Source organism: Kluyveromyces lactis, assembly GCF_000002515.2.
Source record: "Kluyveromyces lactis strain NRRL Y-1140 chromosome A complete sequence".
Lineage (NCBI taxonomy): Eukaryota > Fungi > Ascomycota > Saccharomycetes > Saccharomycetales > Saccharomycetaceae > Kluyveromyces > Kluyveromyces lactis.
The window spans coordinates 104645-126805 of NC_006037.1; the positions used below are offsets into that span (position 1 = coordinate 104645).

The 22161-nt window shown below is 38.2% G+C and overlaps 11 protein-coding genes across 11 annotated transcripts; 6 read left to right on the forward strand and 5 right to left on the reverse strand.

The window, feature by feature from the left end:
• Positions 1-42: 42 nt before the first annotated feature.
• KLLA0_A01155g (SAPS family protein) lies at positions 43-3024 on the reverse strand (the record flags this gene model as incomplete). The annotated part of the gene is made up of 1 exon (XM_451050.1): positions 43-3024. One exon carries the CDS (start codon positions 3022-3024, stop codon positions 43-45), a length of 2982 nt encoding a protein of 993 aa, XP_451050.1.
• Positions 3025-4093: 1069 nt separating this feature from the next.
• Positions 4094-6004, forward strand: KLLA0_A01177g (uncharacterized protein; the record flags this gene model as incomplete). Its single annotated transcript, XM_451051.1, has 1 exon — positions 4094-6004. One exon carries the CDS (start codon positions 4094-4096, stop codon positions 6002-6004), a length of 1911 nt encoding a protein of 636 aa, XP_451051.1.
• Positions 6005-6514: 510 nt separating this feature from the next.
• On the forward strand, positions 6515-7864 carry SAH1 (adenosylhomocysteinase; the record flags this gene model as incomplete). The annotated part of the gene is made up of 1 exon (XM_451052.1): positions 6515-7864. The coding sequence occupies one exon, from the start codon at positions 6515-6517 to the stop codon at positions 7862-7864; it is 1350 nt and encodes a 449-aa protein (XP_451052.1).
• A 799-nt stretch (positions 7865-8663) lies between these two features.
• VID30 (glucose-induced degradation complex subunit VID30) lies at positions 8664-11282 on the forward strand (the record flags this gene model as incomplete). Its single annotated transcript, XM_451053.1, has 1 exon — positions 8664-11282. The coding sequence occupies one exon, from the start codon at positions 8664-8666 to the stop codon at positions 11280-11282; it is 2619 nt and encodes an 872-aa protein (XP_451053.1).
• Positions 11283-11321: 39 nt separating this feature from the next.
• Positions 11322-11696, reverse strand: OST5 (dolichyl-diphosphooligosaccharide--protein glycotransferase subunit; the record flags this gene model as incomplete). Its single annotated transcript, XM_451054.2, has 2 exons — positions 11322-11591; positions 11676-11696. The coding sequence occupies 2 exons, from the start codon at positions 11694-11696 to the stop codon at positions 11322-11324; spliced, it is 291 nt and encodes a 96-aa protein (XP_451054.2).
• Positions 11697-11967: 271 nt separating this feature from the next.
• Positions 11968-12393, forward strand: MTC3 (Mtc3p; the record flags this gene model as incomplete). The annotated part of the gene is made up of 1 exon (XM_451055.1): positions 11968-12393. The coding sequence occupies one exon, from the start codon at positions 11968-11970 to the stop codon at positions 12391-12393; it is 426 nt and encodes a 141-aa protein (XP_451055.1).
• A 177-nt stretch (positions 12394-12570) lies between these two features.
• On the reverse strand, positions 12571-13125 carry MXR1 (peptide-methionine-S-sulfoxide reductase; the record flags this gene model as incomplete). Its single annotated transcript, XM_451056.1, has 1 exon — positions 12571-13125. The coding sequence occupies one exon, from the start codon at positions 13123-13125 to the stop codon at positions 12571-12573; it is 555 nt and encodes a 184-aa protein (XP_451056.1).
• A 599-nt stretch (positions 13126-13724) lies between these two features.
• On the reverse strand, positions 13725-15479 carry YEN1 (crossover junction endodeoxyribonuclease; the record flags this gene model as incomplete). Its single annotated transcript, XM_451057.1, has 1 exon — positions 13725-15479. The coding sequence occupies one exon, from the start codon at positions 15477-15479 to the stop codon at positions 13725-13727; it is 1755 nt and encodes a 584-aa protein (XP_451057.1).
• A 261-nt stretch (positions 15480-15740) lies between these two features.
• GLN3 (nitrogen-responsive transcriptional regulator GLN3) lies at positions 15741-18086 on the reverse strand (the record flags this gene model as incomplete). Its single annotated transcript, XM_451058.1, has 1 exon — positions 15741-18086. One exon carries the CDS (start codon positions 18084-18086, stop codon positions 15741-15743), a length of 2346 nt encoding a protein of 781 aa, XP_451058.1.
• Positions 18087-19516: 1430 nt separating this feature from the next.
• Positions 19517-20509, forward strand: VRG4 (GDP-mannose transporter; the record flags this gene model as incomplete). The annotated part of the gene is made up of 1 exon (XM_451059.1): positions 19517-20509. One exon carries the CDS (start codon positions 19517-19519, stop codon positions 20507-20509), a length of 993 nt encoding a protein of 330 aa, XP_451059.1.
• Positions 20510-20940: 431 nt separating this feature from the next.
• On the forward strand, positions 20941-22077 carry KRE29 (Smc5-Smc6 complex subunit KRE29; the record flags this gene model as incomplete). The annotated part of the gene is made up of 1 exon (XM_451060.1): positions 20941-22077. The coding sequence occupies one exon, from the start codon at positions 20941-20943 to the stop codon at positions 22075-22077; it is 1137 nt and encodes a 378-aa protein (XP_451060.1).
• Positions 22078-22161: the final 84 nt, after the last annotated feature.

Consider the following 22161-nt stretch of genomic DNA (forward strand, 5'->3'; position numbering starts at 1 on the left):
TTCGGCACATAAATAGAAAACTAATTTAATATATTATCTTTATTAAGGGCCAGCTGGCAATATAATTACCCCATTCTTTTCATTCTTCTCATCCACCTCTTGACGGCTTTTCTCTATCAATTTCTCTCTTAATTTATCGTGGAGATCCATTTGTGTAGAAAAGCTGGTTGGATCCTGATCATTACCCATAACGATATCACCACCATTTAAATTACCGTCCTCAATATAATCACCTCCTCCTAAAATTTTTGAATACATAATTCTTGTATCATTGAGAATATCGTTTGAGTAGAAGTCCCAATCTTCATCCAATAAAACCTCATGTATATCCGGTGAGATTAAATCAACTTTGTACACTTTAGAGAATTTTACGATTTCCTCAGCAATTAATACTAGGTGACCCATGAAACCTAGGGTGGTATTGTGTTTCTCGTAAAATTTATGCGAGTTTCTATAACCTAGCAATACCAAATCCCGAGTTATTTGGAAATCAATCGGAGCATCATCTAAAGTTTTATCTGTAGCAAAACGTTCAGCATTTTTGTTGCTGAAAAGAGCATAGACTAAAAATGAATTGTATGAAAAATCCATCCTTCCATTGAAAATTTGCTGTATTATGTCGAATATAACGTTATGCCAGAAGTTATTCCATGGATATTTTATGAAAAGTTGAATAATGATAGGGAGTAGTTGAGAATTGTAAAGTTCAATCTTGAATAAATCACCAATAGTCGGATTGGACCGAAGTTTTGCATTCTGGTTATCATTAACATAAGGGACTTCGAAGGATTCGTCAATATCGTCATCAAGACTCAGTTCTGTAGGAGAATCAGAATTGTGATTATCAGCAGTTAATTTTGATTTGATATTGAGGTCTGTCAATGCGTCTTCTAACTGTTGAACTAGTTCCGTTCTTACCTGATCACGTTCTTTTACTATTCTTTCTGCTTTCTTAGAGTTCATTAATCCCATATTAGAACAATGTAATAATTCTGCAATAAGCTCAACGACTTTGAACCTTTCAAATCCAAGTGGTTTGTAACTTTCTCCCATTTGATTCTTTATTATAGGGATACTAGCATCATTTTCTATATCGAATAATATCTGCTTCAAATTGACAAGGTTTTCAGAAAATTTTCTCAACATGACTCCCAAATAAACTGGATCTCTCATTGAAGGAGGATGACTTTTGATAGTCGTAGTCAAAAGGTTTACTTGATCGTAATCAGAATTGTTTTTTCTTATCAGTTCAATAGTAATGGATACTGCAGTCATTAAAGCCGGTCCTCTTTCGTTGATAATACAACCTAGTAAATAATCAATGCATTTTTCAGATGCAATTTCTCTTGTCAAAGCATTGGGTCCGATGGACATTTCATCCAATGGGGCGTTAGCAGATACTGCTATTATTGATTTAATGAAATCTCCTGCACATGCTTGAATGTCTGCTGAATATTTTTCATTGACAAGAAATGCGAATAAATGGTCGATAAGTTTTTGTTCTGAGACTAGTTCAATAATCCCAGTGGGAGCCTCTTGTTTATCAGTAGCAACAATTTTGAGGAAAAAATCCATCAAGAGAGAGATATCAATATGTTTTAACATATCAATGACTAAGTTATCTCTTGTCCTGATAAAGTTTAAATACTGGTCTTGTCTTGTGAGAAGGAGATTTTGATTTATCTTCAAAAATATTGGAATAAGTGGCGATTTCTCTTGGGTGAATTTAGGATGGTATAAAATGGACCAAATTTTATTCAAATATTCAGTATTTTTCACGAGAGATTCGCTAATTAGCCAGATATCTAATGCAAATATTTCAGAAATAATATTGGCTTTGTTGAGAAACGTCGATTTTTTCTTCAGCTTGGAGTCTAACATAGGTATTATGGAGTCATCATGAGGTGAGGATGTAAATTCATGTGGATTTTCAAAACTACCTTTGCTGTTGCCAAATGTATCTATATCTTCATCTTCATTATCGTCGCCTTGATTGTGAGTTTCCCCCCTACCACTATCGTTACTGCCAATTGTAGCACTCTCTCTAATGTTTTGTACAGCGTTGTTATTGCCTTCATCATTTATACTGCCGTCTCTGTTTTCTATGCGATGTTCTTCATTGATATTGTCATCATCATCAAGCTCGTTAACATTATCATTTCCACCAACAGTATCCAAATTGGCGGAGTCGTTATCGTCGTCTATCTTATCAATGCAATCCAATAACCGGTCGATCAAGTATGCAATATTTTCTACCTTGTCACCAGTTTCCGTGTAAAAATATCCAAAACAAACAAAATCCAAAAGGGTATTGTTTTGTCTTGTTAGTTCGTTCAAAAGTTCTGTTTCTTCCAAGATCTCATCCATGAACTTATGACTTAAGGCTTGCAAGGGGATCGGTCCTTCTTCGTCACTTAGATGAGAAGCGGAACTGGACGAAGTTGTAGTAGTGGATAAGGAGTCGGGATGGGAAGAGGCAGCTGATTTTAGCGGCGTTGATTCAATATCACTGGTACCGTTGAATCGTCTAGGAGTAGGTATTAGAGAAGGTCGAGGATTATGCTGCGAGCTTCCTGGTGAAGTATCAATAGTATTCTTGGAACTATCGATGAAATCAGTAGTGTGAGAATCGACATTGTGCTCCAAACGATCAGAATCGTTTGAGTCTCCGATGATCACATCACTATCCTTATCCCGGTCTTCAAATCCCATTGCAAATCCTTGCCTCTTCTTTTTCTTTGCATTTTCCTTCTTCTCGTGATTGTCATTAATTCTTTTAGTATCATTATTATAGGTTGTCGTTGTTGTCTTGGTCTCATTAAGATCGTTATCGTCCGTAACTGCCACGGGAGCTGCTGCACCGGCAGTAGCTCCTAAAGTCCCAACAGTACTACTGTTGTTACTCTTGGATCCAGCTATCTTCTGAGTTTGGTTCTCCAATCCATGCATAACATGGAAATACTCCTCCAAAATTCCATTGATGTTGGAACTATTGAAGTTCTGTCCGAACGGCCAGAACGACATCACAGCTGCTTAGCTTTCTTTTAATGAGGAAAACACACGATATAAAACGCAAGCTGAGGTCCGCTAGCTTCAGATTATGGGGTTCAAAGGTTCGAGAAAGAGTATATGGGTTTGACGTCTTGCTTTACTCTCCTCTCCTGTTTTTTCCTAGCTTCCTTTATGCCAAAATGAGAATATTTCTTAATATTCAATTCTTAATTATTTAAGTTAGTAATTTCCAAAATGCCCAAAAAAAATCTAATACAAAACCGAATAAGAAAACGAACTGCTACAGTTTCATAGAGAATGGGTAGTTTTGGGCGCGGATCTACCAAAGGGTGGGCATCCACATTTAGCATAAAATAACGGGAATCCGTAGTTATTCGCAATAGTCCAACTATATTCTCATACTGTAATTGATATATACATCCTATATACATGCTACATACCTTGCTATATACACGATAAGCATTTGACATACAAATGATGTACAATATGGACATCTTTCTAAGGTAAGCCAATTTCCAAAGACGAATAAAAGGCACACGACACAACACTAATTAGGCACAAGTAGATTACTTGCTCTTGCAATGGATAGATCCGAATATATACGTATCAGCAGTTTGGACCGGGGCGACCCAGTAAACGAGCTTATTCTCTGTGGTGTGCTTGCCGTTCCCTTCTCATAGTGGTAGTCCTTGCTCGATTATAGGATCGTGAAGAATGATCTGTGAGAGGCTGTTTTCTCACTCCTTCTCCTCCTTCTTTACCCAAGAAAACAACCAAAATGCATGCGTTTCCCTAATTATAATGGATGTTCTTGTCACGTGACTTGGAATTGGTCGTTGATTTTGTTGTTTTTTTTTTTTTTCTCAATCTGTGTTCTTGTTTCTGTTTATCTTTTTTTACGTTTACATAATCGTCAAAATGACAACACATCCAACCCCATTCAGTAACATTTTGTATTTATAATATGGAAGACCAGCTATGGTTCGTAAAGTACTGATTACAGATCACTAATCCGTCAGGTTAGAAAGTAGTCGTAGCAAGGACACTGATCTATTAGCGTGTTAGTAGGCTGAGGTTCCATATGAGACTCGTTTCAAAGTTGCTCAAGGCGTTGCTGGTCTTGCTACTTGCCTTTGGGTCCGTTAGATACTCATGCGACAACTATACATCTGGAGAATTACAAATATGCAAATATACTGCTCCGCAGCATTACCGTGCCATAATAGGTGGTAGATTCCCACAAGTGATAAAGTACTCCGACTCGCTTGTGGCAAAGTACGAAACAGTGGTAGTTCCTCGTGTGGGATCAGCAGTTATCCATGTGAAGGATACTGTTGAGCAAAAAGTTGTCCCAAGTGTAATTAGAACTTCACGGTCTTCTCTGAGTTTGGTTTACACTAAGGTTTACCCACGGGTGGTTAAGTATGCCTTTATTGCTGAAAGCTCCCTTTGTCGTTGGTACCTACAATTGTGCCACCAGTATACTGTCTATGTGAAACCCGTTGTCATCAATTTGTATTACAAGACTATGATCAAGTACCCCTTCCTTGAACATGCAATTTATTCCGTACAGGCTCAATATAAAATCATGGAAACTCATGTCTTCAAGTATTACAATATTATCTCTTATAACGTCCAAGTTTGGAACGATAAGTATGGTTACGGAAGACTATCCAGAAACAAGATATTTATCAGAATGAAGTCTACTGTTGTAGAACATTTGATTATATGGTACCGATACGTGAACAATAGGTGTCGCAAAATGTGGCGTGAAAATTTGTGCCCCATAATCAATAAGTCGAGGGAAAGATTTGCTTATCACGGGGGTGTAAGACCTGAATCAGCTACTACTGACCCCGATGATGAATCTATTTTCTATGAAGATGATGATGTGGATGAATACACGGAGACTTCCACTATTGTACTAACAGTAACGCAAACAGCCAATTCTGCCCTTGACTTGAAGGCAACGCCTAGTGCATCTGGTCTTATTGTTGACGAATGTGATATGTCTATGGAAGAAATGTTAAGAAACGACTTTATGTCCTGGAAAATAACGATTGAAAACAAACTGTCAAACACTATGAAAGATTTCGAAAATGATATCAATGAGTTCGCTCAGGAGAAACTAGATCACATTCAACCTACTTTGGCAGATCTATTGAAAAGAGCCAGTAACACTTCACAAACCAACTTCCAAATAATCACTAAGGCCATCATGGATGTAAATTGCACTGAAAGTGTGGATCCAAAAACCAACAAAACCATATGGTTCGACCAAAACAATACCCAGCTACCTAAGTACATGACCAGAGAATTAATGCGTGAATATTTCTCGGCAGCACATTCACAATTCGATGCACTATCACAAGAGATACGCGCTCATCTACGAAAATTGGCAGACGAAGTGAACGATCACGTCGAAGTTCTCCGCCAAGAGAACGTCGAGCTGTTTGAAGAATGGGCAGATGTGATGATTACAGAATGGTCTAAGAATCTAGCCTACGTGGACGTGGCTGTTAACGAAGAGAAGCTGGCAGACTTAGAAAAGGAACAGCGTAAGAATTGGAAAGACTTCATGAAGTTGAAAAGACAAGTGATTAAGACAAGAGATACATTGATGGAGCATCCAGTGAAGCTTGACTCTCTACAGTCCTTTGTGAACACAGTACAGCAGTCGTTGAAGACGCTCTCTCATGAAAACGGAGAATATTTGTACATTTTGAGAAGTAAAGCTAATCTAGAGTTCCAAGCACGTGAGGCTTTAGAGCGACAGCAAAGAGAGAAGGAGAAGGCAGAGTCCGCTTCGATGAAAGCATCAACTGAATTCGAACTCTCTTCCTCTTCCTTTTCCTCTTCCTCTCCCTCCACTGCATCTTCATGCACTGCATCAAGTACCTCTACTGCTTCCTTACTCGCTGTGGAAAAAACTATCGCACTAGAAGACCTGCAATCCTATTATCAAAATGTATCAAGTACAGATTCTCTGTAACGCACTGTAACATTTCCCAGCATCATCTAATGCTGTACGTGCAGCGTATATAATAATATAGTATAATATGTAGTTTAATGACATAACTCAACTGTTACCCTCCTTCGGTCTGTGCATGTGCAAAATTAAAATTAATCCGCTGTCCAAACTAAACGAGCACATGTCCAGAAAAGGAATTTTCAACGACTAAAAATCAAGTTTCTCCAGTAAAGTAAGAAAGACTTGCCACTCAGAGCTCATCGTTCAAAGGACACCAAACTGTTCAAATCAAGGCATCGCCTTGTGAAAAAAAAAGTAAAAAAAAAAAAAAACTGGATAAAACTGAAAAAAACGAAAAGGTTCAATCTACCGAGTATATAAAAGGAACAGAAACACATTTGGCAATTACGTTGGATTGGGATATTCATAGATATAGATTCCTTACGTACTTTTTGATTAAAGTTAATATTAAGGTTTAGTTGTTACGCAAAAGCACACACCACATATACAACACAAGAACATACATATAAGATGTCTGCTCCAGCTCATAATTATAAGGTCGCTGATATTTCTCTTGCTGCCTTTGGTAGAAAGGAAATCGAATTGGCTGAACACGAAATGCCAGGTTTGATTGCCATCAGAGAAGCCTACGGTGCTGAGCAACCATTGAAGGGTGCTAGAATTGCCGGTTGTTTGCACATGACCATTCAAACTGCTGTTTTGATTGAAACTTTGGTTGCCTTGGGTGCTGAAGTTACCTGGAGTTCTTGTAACATTTACTCTACTCAAGACCACGCTGCTGCTGCCATTGCCGCATCTGGTGTTCCAGTCTTTGCTTGGAAGGGTGAAACCGAAGAAGAGTACTTGTGGTGTATCGAACAACAATTGTTCGCTTTCAAGGACGACAAGAAGTTGAATTTGATCTTGGATGATGGTGGTGATTTGACCAGTTTGGTTCACGACAAATACCCAGACATGTTGATGGACTGTTTCGGTTTATCTGAAGAAACCACCACTGGTGTCCACCATTTGTACAGAATGGTTAAGGAAAACAAGTTGAAGGTCCCAGCTATCAACGTTAACGATTCCGTTACCAAGTCTAAGTTCGACAATCTGTACGGTTGTAGAGAATCCTTGATCGATGGTATTAAGAGAGCCACCGATGTCATGTTGGCCGGTAAGGTTGCTGTCGTTGCTGGTTACGGTGACGTCGGTAAAGGTTGTGCTGCTGCCTTGAGAGGTTTCGGTGCTCGTGTCATTGTCACTGAAATCGATCCAATTAACGCTTTACAAGCTGCTATGGAAGGTTACCAAGTCATCCCTATGGAAGAAGCTGTTTCCTCCGGTCAAGTCTTCGTCACCACCACCGGTTGTAGAGACATTATCACCAAGGAACATTTCTTGCAAATGCCAGAAGATGCCATTGTTTGTAACATTGGTCACTTCGACATTGAAATCGATGTTGCTTGGTTGAAGGCCAACGCCACTGAAGTTATCAACATCAAGCCTCAAGTCGACCGTTACTTGCTACCTTCTGGTAAGCACGTCATCTTGTTGGCTGATGGTAGATTGGTTAACTTGGGTTGTGCTACTGGTCACTCTTCCTTCGTTATGTCCTGTTCTTTCTCTAACCAAGTTTTGGCTCAAATTGCTTTGTTCAAGGCTCAAGACAAAGCATTCAGAGAAAAGTACATCGAATTCCAAAAGACTGGTCCATTTGATATCGGTGTTCACGTTCTACCAAAGATCTTGGACGAAGCTGTTGCCAAGTTCCACTTGGACAACCTAGGTGTTAAGTTAACCAAGTTGTCTGACGTTCAATCTGAATACTTGGGTATTCCAGAAGAGGGTCCATACAAGGCTGATCACTACAGATACTAAGCTGAGTTCATCTAAGAATATCTTATCCGAATCATCAACAGTAGCGTATTGTAGCCTACTTCGATCTTTATGGATATCTCATTTTTTTCATTTGCTCATGCTTTTACAATCAGTCTGCTAGCTTTTCTATGGATGATGACTTTCCTTCGTGATTGTAATAATCTTTTAAAATAACCTTTCTTTCTATTAGCGGTTTCACTCAACTGAATTCCTGCAATAAATTGCACATTGGGTATTTTACATTAGCGCACCATCATTAACATTTTCATTAACATATCAAGCTCATAAATTGTAACTCTCAGGCGTTCTCTCAGTGAGATATTAATACGACTGTACAATGCTTGGCATTTTTTTTTCATATTATCTTTCAATGAGTATTAGATACAGAATCTACACTCTCATTTAATGTACATATCACTTTATAAATTACTTACTAATAACAGATCTTCAACGGTTAATTCAAGCGTAGAACGCCCACATTTCTGCAAGACCTTAACATTGCATTCAAGCCTGTACAGTATAAATCTACACATTGCACTTGCATTGTCGAGTATCATATTGGTGGACTTTGTCTTGTTTTTTCTGCTTAGGGTAACTGGGAAATGGCTACAATTGAGCTCCCTTTATTAAAAAAGGATAAAGTTTAAAGATCAACAATACCTATCTGAGATTCTGAAGTCACCAAGAGAGTAATATTTTACGCTATTGTCACCAGTTAATACCGAGGCTTACGTAGGTGTCCAAACATATTAACAGTATAAGGGGAAGTTAGCGTTTGGAACGTAAAACTTGGCATAAGATGAGCAATAGCAAAATGGATTTGATTGATCATGAATACATGATCTCCATGTTCCCTAAATACTTATTAAAGCAACCAATAGGGCACGATTTATGGAAACTATACTACCAGCACAAGAAGCTATTTCATAAATTGAAGACTAAAGATGAGTTGTTGAGTGCGGATGCTGACTGTTCCGGTTCTGTTTCGTTTCAAAGTCTGAAGACACCAAATCGATTGAGTGCTGCTACAAGGAAAGAAATATGGGAAAAACTATCGCAACTAGGGGTTCTAGGAACAATTCCGTATGATTCTGTCTCCGACGATTATTTGATACAAGTGCACAAATATTTTTACGCAAGAGATGACATCTCAAATACAACAGACGGCGACGGTGATGTTGATATGAGAAAATCTGTCATGACTGAGGAAGACTTCCTTGGAAGCATGCTTCCCGATTCTGAAGCGGATGAAGAGGATGACGAAATCGACGACGATAATGACCTTGAGGATGATGATGACGATGAGGATGGAAATGACCCTGAAGATGACGATGATGATGAGTTAGATGATGAAGATGAAGATGAAAACGATGAACAAGATTCGCCAGATCACCCTAGACGTCTAAATGAATCTACTGTACAAATTGAGCAATCTAGAGGTAGTACAACAGGATTTGAAAACCCAATAGGAACGTCTGATGCAGAAAATATTGAGAATGCAGAAGTGGACCGGAGCAAGCATAAGCATAAAATAGTATATTATCCGGAATCTAAGGAATCTAAACACACTGTACAACTTAAGTCAAACCCTGTACCGGGTGAAATATACAAGACTTTGGGTTATCCATTACCACATAAATGGTTGCTACAATCTGACAACAGTATCTTACTGTCACAAGATGGATGTGCTGTGCTTAGGGTGAATCCTAACTGGCATGCACTATCCTCATATGGGAGAGCCAGCCCAATAATGAACAGTCGACTAAGAGTTAACATAAACTCTAAGAAAAAACAGCAATGGGCCACTACCTGGGCAAATAATGGTGTGAATCATACCAAGTGTGCCATATTCTACTTCGAAATACGAGTGTTATCTGTTACCAGTTCACAAGCTGGGAGGAATAGCCATGTATTAGTCGGTTTTAAGAATTGGGCGAAGATTAATGACAAATTGTCAACTTCTGAACAAGATACGACCGAGAGTGGATCAGCACCATCATCTGAGAATTTTAACATGTTACGTAATGTGTTAGATGGGAATCGAAATGTCCTGAATTCTCCATCCTCTCCCTCACAAACCATTCATGGGGATGTAGAAACATACTCTTACTCTGGCTTAGACGGCAACAAATTTGATGCTTCAGGAAGTCAAAAATATTCAAGACCCTTCGGTAATGATGATATTGTAGGGTGTGGTGTTAACTTCATAGAAGGTTCAATATTCTTTACAAAGAATGGCATTTTCTTAGGAAATGCGTTTGAGGATTGTTTCGATATAGATTTGGTACCATTTGTTTCAATAAAGTCAGGTAACTCCCTTAGGACAAATTTTGGTTTAACGGAAGAGTTCCTGTTTGATATAGATCAATATCAATTGCAATGGAAGTATAAAACGTACTCACATATTTTCAAAGCTGTTGATTACGATTCAGGACTTAATTTGGTTAGCGACGAATCCGACAATGAAGATTTAGGTAAATTAGGTGATGAAATCAATGATACTCTGGAACCAGAATTTCAAGAAGTGGCGTCGGAAGAAAACGATCTTGCTACGGATGGGTTTGAAGATGACCAACCAGATGGTTTCTTGTTGACCCGCGATAGGAGATTCAGTGGTGACAAGCTATGGAAACCCACAACTCCGAAGTTAAACAACATAAACTCGAATAATGATTCTATTCCTTGTCAGCTTAACTCAATGATCAATGATTACCTAATTCATGAAGGTTACATTGATGTAGCTAAAGGATTCCTTAAGGACCTACAACGTGATTGTATTCCAAACAATTCGGACGAGAGAGCCCGCTTTGTCATAAGGCATAATGAGCGACAGATTGTGAAAGAAGAACAAAACTTACAAGTGCGTCAGACCATACGAAGATATATACACGACGGTGAAATACTTAAGTGCATGAATTACATTGAACAGCAGTTCCCAGGTTTATTGGAAAAATACCTAGAGTTAACTTTCGAAATGAAATGCGCTGACTATTTACTATGCCTTTCTCAACAATCACCCGAAAATGATATGATTGATAGCATTTTAAGCAAGGGACAAGATATTTCCGAGCAATTTCTACAAAATCGAGCAATTTCTGATGATACCAGAGAAATATTCAAAGCAAAATTCGATGAAATATCACCTTTGATGGCATATTCCAACCCTTCAAAGGAATGTGCGAATGATTGTTCCTTTTTCCTAACACCAGCATATCTTCAGGAGCGGCTTTTCCAAACCATTAATTCACACATACTACAATATTTGGATAAGAAAAGCCAAAGCTCACTTGAGAGTATGATTGGATACACCAGAGCCATGGTGACTACACTGATGGAAAACGAGTCTTATAATCCACGGGAAAAAGAGCCTGCATATCATAAGTTAGTTAATATTGACGAGGATTTATTGAAATTATGAAATTTATGTAATATCATATCGCATATCTATTAACTTTAATCATACGTAAACCCCAAATGAGTTCGTTAAAAATACGATACTGATACCGAAGAATAGGGAGCCAATCCCCCCTAACATGATAACCTTTAGTAATTCGTACACAGAAAAAGGTTTAACCTTATTCTTTTCTTCGTATTCTTCTGGAAGTGCGGATGAGAGTAACAATGGAGATATAAAGGCAATTGCCAACAGAAGTGAGATAGCTGCGAAATATGGTTGTTTTTCCAATGGAACCAACGATTGGAACTGGGCTGAAGATTTATGAAGTTTCTGAAAGTGAGAGATAATAGGAAAATGTTAGTAAATGATTCAAAGGATTAGAACATTGGCTTATTTAAGCTAATGTAAACATACAAATAATGTCTCGTAACTCATTGTGCTGGTTAATGCTTCGATAGGATATTGGCGTAGAATTTACTTCACCTAACCTTTTTATTGTGTTTACATACACTACTATATTCACAATTTGTTGATATTTTCTAAGTGTGTGTTTTTACATTTATTGTATCTTCAATTGCGAACTTCTGACATTTGAGATGTACATAATTACCAAAAAGTGTGAACTACAACCCTATACGCCTCTCGCCAGCGAGGAAACCTCAAATCCTTGTTGAACCAGTTCTGAATTTTCTCGTGTGATACAAAGATGTTTTCGAACAGCTTGAGACTCTCCGGTAGAGTGCTTGCGCATGGCAGAAGATTCAACAGTGGTTGTTGTGAAGTGTATTCCCCTCCTGATATGTCAAAACTCGTACAAGGCGGTTGGTTACATATGAATAGAGATACCAGAGAAGAGATAAATGAGTACCTAGATTGGAGGATGGAAGAGCCGTGGAAAAATTTGGATTTAAATGATAAAAGATGTGCTTACTACATCGCTTATGGAGAATGGGGACCCAGAGCCAAGAAAGGAAGTAAAGAGGACCAGATTGAAATGAACGGACCAGAATTGATATTGAAGGCAATGTTCAGTCTAACACTCTTTTTAGCATTAGGTTTTGCATTCCCCAATTACAAGAAAGACAAAACCCTTCAAGAGAATTTAGACAAGTTACGCAAGTCCGCAGAATAGACCAGGCATATGAAATAACCATCATCGTCTCATTTATTAGAACTACTTCCCACTTGTAAATATATAGTAGTGCATTTTCATCCGAAGGAAAAGGGTAACTTGGTAAACTAGACCCATAGGCAATGCAACATTCTTTTCTCACATACTGATACACAACTAATATACATATTCAATATATTATAAATCCCTAATATAATGTGTTGGGCAGGCGTAACCAGCAGGATTTTTGTCTAGGTACAATTGATGATATTCTTCAGCATCATAGAAGTTATCAATCAAAGAGATATCAGTAACAATCTTGTTGTTCCATTTTGGCTGCCACTGCTCTTTCAATTTTTTTAGCTCGTTGAGATCAGCTTCTGAGTGCGCAAAGATAGCACTACGGTATTGACTACCTTGATCAGGGCCCTGAGCATTTACCGTAGTAGGATCATGAATACGGAAAAAGAAGTCTACAAGCTCCTTCAAAGATACCAGCTTAGGATTGTATGAGATTTGATAAACTTCAGCGAAGCCGGTATCACCCTTCTTGACACGTTCGTAAGAAACTGTATCTGGTTTGTCTTTCAGACTTTCGGATCCATTAGAATATCCAACTTTGCCATCAATGATCTTGTCCCCGAAATGCTTCAAAAAGATGTGTTGAGTACCCCAGAAGCAGCCAGCTGCAAAAGTGATTAACTTATCCGTTTGTGCGTTATATTTCAAAGTCTTGGAAATACCTGTAGCCATTGTTTCGAACTAGTCTTTTTACGAGTACGATTCCGAGCAACCTATATATGTTTACTTGCCTTGCCTATAACGAGTCTATATGCAAGGTTTATATTGCAGAACAAGAGAGGGTCCAGAAGTGATGCGTTCCTTATATACTAAACAAAAATAATGTATGTATGTTTCACAGACTCCATGATTATAAATCAACGGTAACTGTGGAACTAGGCTGGCATTCATTTACCTCAACGCTCATGTTAAAATCCACATCAAGTAACCTAATAGCATCTCCCTCAGTTTTTATCCCGTTCACTAAGCTTAACTAAAAGTGTGGCTTCAAGTAGGATTTTTTTAGCTCAGCGTTCCAAGGAATTTTTTTCTTGTTTCGTCATTGTGTGCATTTTCTTTTGACGGCTGAAACGATACCTGCCGGAAAGACTGTCAAAAACCAGCGTCAGAATAGGTAGGCGCCATTGGCATCGGCTTGAACGTCCATCAGAAAGACAAATGCAGGGACGACAAGAGACAAGACACAGCATACTGAATAATGATGAATTTTTAACCAAGTTTTTCCATAGAATTGTGGTTATTATGTAATTCTGTTTTGTAATATACGTATTTTACAGATCTTCCTCAGACTCCGTATCGATAAGGTCGATGTTCAGGATCTTTATTCCCGCTTTGTTGGGGTTAATAATTTCACGATCCTCTTTTTGTTCAATACCCGATTCATTTGTTTGTTCTTGTAGTAGCGCAGATATTAGGTCTCTCATAGGACCTTCTGTGCGTTGACGTTTGTTTAGAAACCTGTCGAGGGTATTTTTCTGTGGGGATAGGGATCTTCCTCGAGTCTTTTTTGGCGAAGACTTCTTTGATGATAGCCGCAGAGCTTGGCTTGTCTTTGCGGCAGCTATTTCTTTATCCAGGTGTATAAGCAATGATTTCGGAATTACTCCAGTTGGTATCCACATGTAATATGGGTATTTCTGCCTTAGAATGGTAGATTTAGCAGGTGATTTTCGCGGCGAGTTAGCAGAGTCAATCTTTGCAAATCGTGCCCTGCTTGGCAATTCAGCGTTTTGTAATTTAGGAGTCCCTTCAACTTCTTTTTGGATTTCCGTAAACAAAAAGGATTTGAAACGTACGCATACCTCCTTGTACTGATGCATTCCATCGCATAGCGAAACTTCATGGTACTCTGTAAGCCTATAATTACCGTTGAATGGGTCTGGGTGTTTCCAAATGTATGATACAATGAAACACTGATGTAAGAATTCGTGAAACCATTTATCAAAATTCATCAAAAACCTTGGTATTCCGTTCAGTTTCATGAATGCTTCTACCTCTTCGAATTTCACATCAGCGTGTGTTGGTTTACTGGAAAGATCGAAGTTCTGTACTATTGGATCCCTGTAAAATAGTCCAACAGTAACATCAGGCCAATCTTTAAACCGAGACAAACTGTTCATGGATTTAAGGTTCATTCCGAACAACGTTTTGCCGTTCTTTTTTATGGTTCGTAGAATATCTTCCCCAAACTCTTCCCACTTGTGTTGAATTTTGGCCTTTTCTTCGAATTTAGCATCCGCTAAAACAGCAGGAAGCTTTTTCGAAATATCTGGCTCTCTGCTTTTGGACAATATAGCTGCCCTCTTACCTCCGAGGCCTTTCACTCCTCCATTATAATCGCTCCCAACTAGAAGATTGAATAATACAAATCTATCTCTGTCCCAATCCTTTATGATATCCAAATCTACAAACGTTACGAAACGTTCATTCTGTTTCGATTTTACAGGAGAGTTTGAGGAGTTTGGGAGATCTTGCCAGCCATGTTTTGAGTAATTTTTTAATACTTTGCTTGCTCCAAATGACAATACGTCTGCATCATTCGAGAGTACAAAATCTACCTGCCCTACCAATTGCAAAAACGCGCATTGAGCCTCACCTTCTCCAGGCGCGTTGATGGTTTGTATATTGAATAATTTGCAGCATTCTATAATATAATCATCAACATAGCTCACGCTGTCATGATTAAATCGATTCATTGATCTCATTAACCAGTATGAGTCCCAAAGTGTTGCGACTTTGCGCTTTTTTCGCCTTTTTCCATCTAACTTGAACGTACCATCGAAAATAATAACAATGAAACACTGGAGATGTAACATCTCCTTTAATTTCCTTAACCAATTTAACAATGTCTTCGATTTGTTTTGTGGTTCATCGAAATACCCGCATTCGAATAACCATAAGTATCCATCTATGGCAATTCTTGGGAACCTTCCATTCTTCTCAACAAACTCTGCAACAAATTGCTTAAATGCAACACGGGGTACGTTGTACTGGGATATTTGGTTCCATAATTCACTTGATCCCATATGACCATTTATTTATCTGTCAGTTCGGCGGACCCTTCTTGATTTCTCAGCATTGTTCATTTAAGTCGATAGAGAATTAATTGCCTATGCATTGTATTGTACCTTAATTTTTTTTGATGAAATCATTCCTATATAATAGTTATGATAGCATTACAAAATAAGAATATATGAGAATGGCAGAAGAAATCATACAGGAGTAATGAGTTATTCAACAAAGCCTTATGGTTACATTTAAAAATTATTGTACTATCCTATGAATTGTTACATGCCAAACTTCAACCAATCCAAATCATCCATTACATTGTTTTCCTTTTTTGGTTTCGAAAGAGACGAGCCCGATGATTCGAACAATGAAGGGTTGGATTGCCTGGTTGATGGAGTCTTTCGTCTAGCCACTTGTTGCTGTTCGTATTGCAGTATACCTCTTTGTTGTTGAAGGGTATCTACATAACTGCTTCTTGGCGATGCTGCTGGTACTGAAGAGCCAAAATTTTGTTGTGTTTGGCTATGATGTGATGGTGGTGTTTGTGACAACTGTTGACCAGAAGAAGCATTTTCAACAAATGATGAGGAGCTTGAAGATGAATTAGAGGAATTCTGTAATTGCTGGGAAAGTAAAGATTTGTGTGACTTCTTTGGTTGGGAGTTTGGATTTGAAAATAGCTCAAACGGTGATCTTGATGAGTTGGGTGATGCAATGTTTTGCGGCTGTGACAGAGAATGATTGGCCCATGAATTCGGTGCTGATATTGTCGCGTTGCTCGAAGAATTTGTGGATGATGATAGATTGTTCGCATTCTGTGAAGTTGCAGTAGATGCCTGGCTGTTACTACCGTTAGTGCTTATTCCTGCAGAAGTATGATTTGAGGAGGAGTTATGCTGTTGGTGTTGTAGCTGTTGTAGTGACTGTGCCATAAATGATGATGACTGGGATATTTGAGTTCTCGAAGATTTGCGACGGGGTATTGAAACACCAAGACCAGTTGAAGGAGACGTTGGATAAAACCTGGGTGAATTCGAATATCTAGGTGAAGATGCCGCGCTATTAGGTTGAGAGACTTGCATTTGAATTTGATATTGGAATTGTTGTAATGTGTTTTCCCTTGACCCAGGTGATGGTTTTGGCAGAATTGGAACAACAGATCTTGATGAAGATGACTTGCTGGACGTTGAGGATGAAGTTGAGGAACGTCTGGATTTTGTTGCCGTCTTCTTGTTGAGATTATTCAATGAGTTTTGACTTAATGCAGATTGGTTATAAATATTAGCTGCCGGCTGAATTGAAGTGTGCTTTGCCGAAAGTTTCCTTTGAAATTTCTCAGGAGACTGTGATCCTCTATTTGTGGAATGATCATTCTGTCCTTGTAATTCCATATTTGATGCTGGTTTGTCATCTTTTTTGGTTCTCTTCTTGGTATTCCTCTTTTTTATGATATCACTCTTCAACGATAAAGGTCTCATTGTGCCGTGTAACTTTTGAAACAAACCGCAGGCGTTACAAAGTGTATTACCATCTGGATCACGCCTCCAAAGTGGAGTTTTCAAAGTTTTACAATTATAGCACTGCGTTGGCGGTTTATTTGCTTTAGCACCATTGTTCACGGGAGGTCCGTTCATGACTTGCATATTTGTCGACGAAGAACACCTTCTATACTGAGGTAGAGTGGTTGTCGGAAGGTTTTTCACAGAGGAATTTTTCTTGACAAGATTGGTAGTAGTGTGTGTAAGTAGAGGTAGAGCCCCATCTTCATTCATGTCATTTTTAATAAGAAGATTTCTGGAACTACTTCTTCGCGGAAGTTGAGGTTGTTTATGTTGGTATTCATCTGCTTTGATTGTTGACTGACTAGAGTTATTGTTTTGGAATAATCTAGGGTGTTGGTACGCCAAAGAGCTGCTGTTCGGTCCATTATCATGTTGCTGGTGTAACAAGTGATTCCAACTGTTTTGGAAATGCGAATTAGAGTTGGTATTATTATTATTATTATTGTTGCCGTTATTATTGCCATTATTGTAATTATTATTAGTTATGGACGCCGTGCTAGATGCGGGATTGAAGCCAGGTGTAGTTGTTCCTGGAGTGAATTGTTCTGAGTTGAAAGATGACGGGGCACTTATCGTTGCGGAATCACTATGATCACTCGGCGTCATCATAAATTCATGGACATTAAAATCCCAGAGTTGAGCAATTTCACCATTTTGCAAATTCAAGTCGTTCCCAATTAACTGGCCTGCAGTTGTTGATGGTGTAACACTTTGAACAATATCTATCGGCCTACTTTTCAACCCATTATGCGATGATATTTCTGCCACAGGTGTTTTCCAGCCACCTTCATCATCCTCTTCGCCAATAACATCGGGGCTACCATCATCTTTCATAGAAGCATTTGTAATGGTAGTAGTAGTAGTATTAGATTCGAATTTCAGAGTAGTAGCGACAGGAGACGAAGTGTCTTGTTGCAGTCCCCCAACATCCAAGTTCAGATTTTCAGGCAATATCTCCAACATGGCATCAAACTGTGTATGGTTCCACGACGGCTCATGGCTCACGCCAGAATCTGTACTAGCGAACAGTTCGAAGGGATCATGAAGACCCCTGTCCGACATCTTTGGAACAGATTTAATCAAGTTGATAAAAGTGGATTGTGTGATTTCTCTTCTTATATATCCACAGTTGATGAACAAAATAATAATAAGAGAATACTGAATATAATCATAAAAAGGATTCAGTACCCCTTATATGACCAAAAAAATAACAAATAATCTCTTTGATTAAGGTACACTCAAGACCCAGCTGTACCCTTTGTTGCCCTTTAGCCTTGTTAATCATTGTACTTCTTATTGCAGTGAAGCCCTTCTTTGTTCACTTATTTCTTTTCGAAAACTATATAATTTTAAAGATTTCATAGTTTCCATACCGAAAGAAAAAAAAAATTTAGCAGAATCGACTCATACCATATGAGTCTGACTGTCTTAATTCAAACAACTAGCTATGAGACTGCTTTTCTCACGAAGCAAATGTATCGAATTATTAATAAAAGATAGACTGTGTTTTTACGCTCTAGGATAGTCATCTTCATATCTAAACATTCGTATATGCTGTATATCCTAGAATTGGGGACGACACATTAAATATGTCTGATAGTCATACAACCGTATCACCAGGCACCGAATTATTCCTATCAAAGGAACAACGTATTCTACAAATAACTTTACGTCGATCTCTTCCTATTCTAGGCTCTACCTCGGCTGTACTTTGTCCAACTAGAACCAGTAATTTCGTGTGACACTTATCCCATCCCACTATGACCAGATATTTTGCTTTTCTGGCCAGACTTTTCGGCATACGTCTTTTTTCTCTCATCATTAGAACCAAAAGAACGATATCAAAAGGTGTGCCAGACCCACCACCTCACTCTTCCATTAGTTAATGTTTACACTAACAAATTCTTGTAACATTAACGAGATGCAAGGTATAAATATGCTGCCTGCATCCCGTGTACCGTTTGCTTTCGACCATTGTATCCGTAACGTCGGGAACCGTTTCTTGAGTCACTTCGTACGATGTACATTCTTTACAGATTTATCCCAAGAGGCACGAAATCGATTTTTTTGAAGATGAAAAAAAAGCTTTGAATTTCACTTTGTATATATAAATAAATGCCAATACGCATATATACATATAAGGAATACGGTTAGTTAACGCGTGAACAACATAAATATTGCGTGTCTGGTACTTCAACTGGGAAACCTGTTTTTTAATTTGAACTTGGGATAGGATTCATTAGATTGTATTGTTGCCTTAGCCACTTAATCCTCTTTTACCGTGGTCAATTGTCAATTATATTTTGTTTGATTTAAAGCATCATTCTTTAATTTGGTTTTCCGTTTCTGAATTTTGGACGTTGTTGAAAACAAAGAAGACCGTTAAGATAACGCTTGAAGAACTTTCTGATACACCAAATCACTGTAATTGATATTCCATACTGTTGAGACTTTTACATCCGTGATAATTCAAATACTATTGAAAATAACAAATGTCTCAATTAAAGGTTGATAATGGGCCTTTGTCCCACGTTGCAAACAGTGGACCGATCTCCATTGGTGCATATTGTTTTTCATCTATTATGATGACAGTGACTAATAAGTTTGTTGTCAATTTGAAAGGGTTCAACATGAATTTCGTCATGTTGTTTGTGCAAGCTGCCGTTTGTGTGAATTTGCTATTTTTCCTAAGACTGTTGGGTTATGCCAAGTTTAGACCTTTGAACAGAACTGATGCGAAGAACTGGTTCCCAATCACCATTTTCTTGGTCTTGATGATCTACACATCTTCCAAGTCTTTGCAATACTTGGCTGTTCCAATCTACACCATTTTCAAAAATTTGACCATTATCTTGATCGCTTACGGTGAAGTTTTGTTCTTCGGTGGGAGCGTGACCGCTATGGAATTGTCATCTTTCTTGTTGATGGTTCTTTCATCCGTGGTTGCTACTTTGGGAGATCAACAAGCTCTTAAGAAGACCGCAGACGCAGGCGCTTCTCTTTTCAACATCGGTTACATGTGGATGTTCATTAACTGTTTGTCTTCTGCGGCATTCGTTTTGGTGATGAGAAAGAGAATTAAGTTGACCAACTTCAAGGATTTCGATACCATGTTCTACAACAATATCTTATCCATGCCTGTTCTATTAGCCTTATCTTTCCTAATGGAAGATTGGTCCACTGAAAATTTGACCAAAAACTTGAGTAGAGATTCCGTCACTGCTATGATTATCTCTGGTATGACTGCCGTCTGTATCTCATACTGTTCCGGTTGGTGTGTCAGAGTCACTTCTTCCACAACTTACTCAATGGTTGGTGCTTTGAACAAGTTACCAATTGCTCTTTCCGGTTTGATCTTCTTTGACGCTCCAAAGAACTTCTTATCCATCTTTTCCATCTTTTTGGGCTTCTTGTCCGGTATTGTCTATGCTGTCGCAAAACAAAAGAAGCAACAAAACCCTCAACCATCGGCTCCTATTAAATAAGAAGGATTCATGTCAACTGTTCCCTCTTGTATTTTTGTAAGATCTCTTTTGGCATTAACAAGAGTAAAACGATAGATATCCACTTTAAATGAAACTTTAAAGGATGAGTGCGATCATCTGCAGCACTGAATAGAAAGCAATAGCGAATAAACACTAAAGACACTTTTCATAAACACTTATTGCTCAAATTTTATAGCGATTACATAATTTGGTGGCCAATGTATTGACTGTGCTCGCACTTACGTAACTGCCTTGTGTATAACTAGTATTTACACTGTGTTAATTTTGAGGTATGAATAAACTATATTCCGACATTGTTAAGCAAACAACACAGGAAAAATATAAAACCACACAACTAAGGACTACCAAACCTAAAAGGATTTAATCAATAAAGAAAGAGTGAGGCATGAACGATCTACTAGTTAATTACAATGCTATCAAATGATGAAGATGAAGTCGTAGCGTCTTCAGATGATGGCCTATATGCCAAAATATGGGACATAAGAGATGAAGAACTAGATGATAACGGAAAAAATAGTGACCACTTCTCTGATCCTGGGGAGAGTTTCTTACTGAGCTCTGATGATGCTATGCTACCAACTGATAGAGTGTTAAACAACATCATGAGCTCCAACGCACATATAGGCACTAAAAGACGCAGAAGTACAGATCGCGAGAAACTTTGGGAAGAATGGCATAAATCGTTGAAAAGCTCAATGGAAATAAATAACATGACCATGGAGCTGAAATCATTCACGGATAAACGACCTGACGTTCAAGCTTCGCAGCGTAAGAATTCTCCTCACTATGACCGGCAGAAGCAAATAGCTTACTCAATTAAAAGAAACATACCTACATCATTGTTGACTGAATTAGCTGCTGACGTTTCGGATAGTACTGTGGACTGGTACTTTTTAAGGGAAGATCCTGATTTTAGCGTGGTACCAAGCAGATACTCAACGTTTTTGGGAAAAAGGTTAAGCATTCCTCTAGATGATCTTTACAAGAAATTCGGAGCTGATCTTCGCGCAAATATAGAGTATACAAACTGTCCTTATGGTAAATTAATTCCGGTAGAAACTATGTGCGGCCTTATCGAATCTAATAATTCGGATAGCGTTCAAGCATTTAAGCATTTTATCAAATTCATTCTTGATAGAAAAATATCGGGTAATTTAAAGACAAAATGGGTTATAAATATGTGGAATCGTTTCACTTGTGATAAATTGTCGGTATATTTCGAAGTTACTCCACGAAATTTTTATCTAATGCATTACAGGTTAACTAGATTAATACCCATTGAAAGTGAAATTGTTTCTAAACTATTTCCAAACGACAATGATGTAATCACTGAGTTCGAAAATTTACTAGATTCTCAGGAATGGACGTCTTTATTGTATTTTATTATACTTGTTTTAGGAACATCTGCATTACCGTTTGGCCCTTCACCGCGAATGACGTACATCAAAGACTGTATATTGGACTTAAATTCACAAAACTCGTCAAAAATACAATTATCGATCATAAAGGCATATCTTACAGTATGTTCAAAAATCACCCAGCGCTAGGTCAGATTAATAGAGTTATCTTAGTATATAGACTAGTCTCTACTGTGTCCTATGTATAAGTACAATTTTGTAACATTAATTTTC